Source organism: Quercus robur, chromosome 2 (assembly GCF_932294415.1).
Source record: "Quercus robur chromosome 2, dhQueRobu3.1, whole genome shotgun sequence".
NCBI lineage: Eukaryota > Viridiplantae > Streptophyta > Magnoliopsida > Fagales > Fagaceae > Quercus > Quercus robur.
In genome coordinates, this window is record NC_065535.1 from 79,812,861 (window position 1) to 79,816,054 (window position 3,194).

Consider the following 3,194-nt stretch of genomic DNA (forward strand, 5'->3'; position numbering starts at 1 on the left):
TTTGACAACACGTATACAACTAAAGAAAAGCATATGCCATGGGCTTAAAAAGGTAAATTTTCCCACCAAATCGCTCAAACTGAAACAAACAAAAGAAATAGAGATTGAAATCGTAACAAAACAAGCTCCCTCTATCACCTTCAACAAACCTTAGAGCAAATAGAGTCCATACCATGACAGCTGGACTTGCATCAGTGATGACAAAGGTTAGAACTACAAGCTGCATGGGGCATCCATATTATATAACATGTTAGTGGATATAGAAAGCACTATATATTCTGTGCTTTTTTTTTCTCCCCAAAAGAAAAATAAAGGTAGTGAAAGTGAAACAGAATTTCAACATTAAACAAATATTCTAATCTTAAATACATTAAACTTTCAAATGAAAGATGGAAGAGTAATGGGCATTCCCATAAAACAATTGCTTCTTGCAAATTAAGAAAGACAACTTTTTAATAGAAATGTGCTTCATCAAATTCAATTTGACAAGTACAAGATCTCTTTTTAAGCTTCCTTACTTTCTTGTGAATCCAAAGCTTCATCTTTGGGTCAAGATGACTTTCAACAGTAATTTTCATTGTCTTTAAAACCGTAGCTTTTTTCAGGACTTGTCTAACAAGTTCCATCTCAACCTCATGACCTGAAAATCCTTTATAATAACAGGTCTCAAGGTGTGATGACAGACATTCAGGAACATTAAGTGGCTTCTTCATGCAACTTTCAGATGGGTAATCATCCAATTCACCAGTGAATGACATTTCGAAGGCAAGTGTTTGTAGCTTTGGAGCTTGACAAAGCAAGAGTTGTACTGCAGGCCACACATAATAGTCACCCGAAAGGTCACCATTAAAGGTCAAGGAAGTCAAATTATTAAACACGGGAAGATTATAGTTAGGAGAATTGCAGAGGATCTGCACAACCACATAACAATCACAAGTCTCACAAAGTCACAACTCACTCACAACAATAGTAGTACTTAGCAATTTAATTAGTGATAAGAGAGTTAGAGAATTAAAAATAAATAACAACGTGCCCAACAGCCTTACCTGTGCGGTTTCTATGCAGAATTCCATGGATACAACGTTATAGAGTGGTCTCATGAAGTCCCATATCCTCTTTGCATAATCTCCAGTACTCGAATCATCCTCTGTCTTTTTGAATTGAAAGCCTGATTTAACCAAGTTGGGGAGGCTTTCTAACACAACATCGTTGCTCAAAAGACCATGGAAATAAAAGTGCTCAAGAGCAGGGGCATTTAATCGGAGCATGTAAAAGTGGAGGAGGAATGGTTGGTAAAACTCTTCGAAATCGAAAAACCAAGATAAATATAATATTTTCAGCGTAGGTATGAGCACAATGATTTTGAGCATGCTTGTATTTTCGAAATTACAATCAGACACTGTGAGAGCCAACTCTTGGAGGAGCGGGCAGGCAGCAAGGAGCGTGGGGAGAGAGTCGCAGTTTGCATAACTAATTCCAGATTCAAGATACAGAATGTGGAGACTTGGGAAGATGGAATCAAGAGGAGGATTGAGAAGAATCACACCTCCCAATTTGAGAACCACTAATGTTGTAGAAAAGAAGAGACTAGGATGCAACTCCAAAGGTGGATTAGGAATAGGGTGAGTATATATGTCGAGATCGAGCTCTTGCAACATGCGGCCACGCAGAATGGTGTCTTGGAGCATCGTGTCGACATAGGCCGTGTTACAATCGGAGGTCCAGTGGAGGTGAAACTTGCGTAAGGGAATGGCGGCGTTGCGATTATTCCAAATGTTGGACACTGTATCTTGGTTGCGCAACCGTTCCAAGTGAAGAACTGGGACGAGTTTCCACAGAGGGCTCCACCTGCTCGACAAAATACTTGTTCGAACAGAGTCTCGGGTTGGGAGTAAAGAGAGGATGTGGGTAAGGACACAGTCCGGTAGACTGCTAATAAAGTCAGTAGTATCGTTTTTCTGGCTTTCTGTCCTTCCGTCTTCTTCCTCCGACTCCATTTCTCTCCTCTTCTGCCGCTTCAGTGTCTGTGTTTTGTGTGTTTTTTTTGCTTTGAGTGAGTGAAGGCTTTCTTTTCTGGTTCGATTTTGGGAATTTGCCTATTCACTAGTGAAATTAATACAACAATGAAAACGACGTCGTTCGCAGAGGATTCATGCACTGGAAAAAGCTCTGACCCGCCCCAGACCCAAGTGTATGGAATTGGTATCTTATATGTTATTTTCAAACTTGTCATTTAAAAAAATCATTTTTTATTTGGGTTGTCAACCTCAAATATACTTATTTATGTGTCATTATTATGATTTTTTTATAATTACAAAATGACTATTGTGAACAATATAAATTTTCTATATTCACTTTATTTTAATGGATTGTTTGATACATTAGGACTCTGTCTTATATGATTATGTATTATTGCTCGGTAAAAACCTTGACATGTGTTGTTATATATTATTAGTACATTAAAACTTTGTATTATTTTATTGTTAAAAGTTTTATTGGAATTCCATAAAAATTCCATTAAAGAATAGGAAATTCAAAACAAATATTGATATTGGAAATTTAAATCAACATGAGAATGTACTCTTTTTTTTTGCATTTTAAGTTTCTTTGGAGTTGTGCTTGAACCAAGAATCAATAGTTTTTAATTTAACTATTTTGAAAAGAAAAAGAAAGAATAAACTACAATTTAAACCTATCTTTCATTTTAAGGAGATAGCAAATTAAACTTTATAGTTTCTAAAGTAATAAATTCAACCAAGAACGTTTCACCAAAAAAAAAAAAAAATTAAACCTTATAGTTGAAAAAATGAAACCCTTAATTTATTTATTTTTAAAGGAGAACTGTGATTCAATTTAATTACCAGAAATTAGCAAAAATTGGATACATCTTTTAACACCCACCTCTGAATAACACTTGAACATTCTTCATGCCATACATCAAAATCACTACGAGCGTGTCGGGCCAGAAAATGAGCAACTTGATTGCTCTCTCGCCTGACATGACTAATTGAGTGGGATCTCAAAGTTTGCAGCAGATATCTCAGCTTCTTGGATCAATGAACAATTGCTCCAACAAGTTTTTACAATCACCCTTCATTTTATGTGCAAACCGAAGGGCCTATAATGCTGCAGTAAGTTCAGATTCCTCTGTAGATCACTAGGCTTACCCCGCAACAACACAAGGCCTTTTTCAA

General features: G+C 36.4%; 1 protein-coding gene across 1 annotated transcript; it reads right to left on the reverse strand.

Moving 5' to 3' along the window:
- Positions 1-315: 315 nt before the first annotated feature.
- LOC126715218 (F-box/FBD/LRR-repeat protein At4g26340-like) lies at positions 316-2,157 on the reverse strand. Its single transcript, XM_050415727.1, has 2 exons — positions 1,047-2,157; positions 316-911 (listed from the first exon to the last, which is right to left on the reverse strand). Exons 1-2 carry the CDS (start codon positions 1,995-1,997, stop codon positions 453-455), a joined length of 1,410 nt encoding a protein of 469 aa, XP_050271684.1. The 5' UTR covers positions 1,998-2,157; the 3' UTR covers positions 316-452.
- Positions 2,158-3,194: the final 1,037 nt, after the last annotated feature.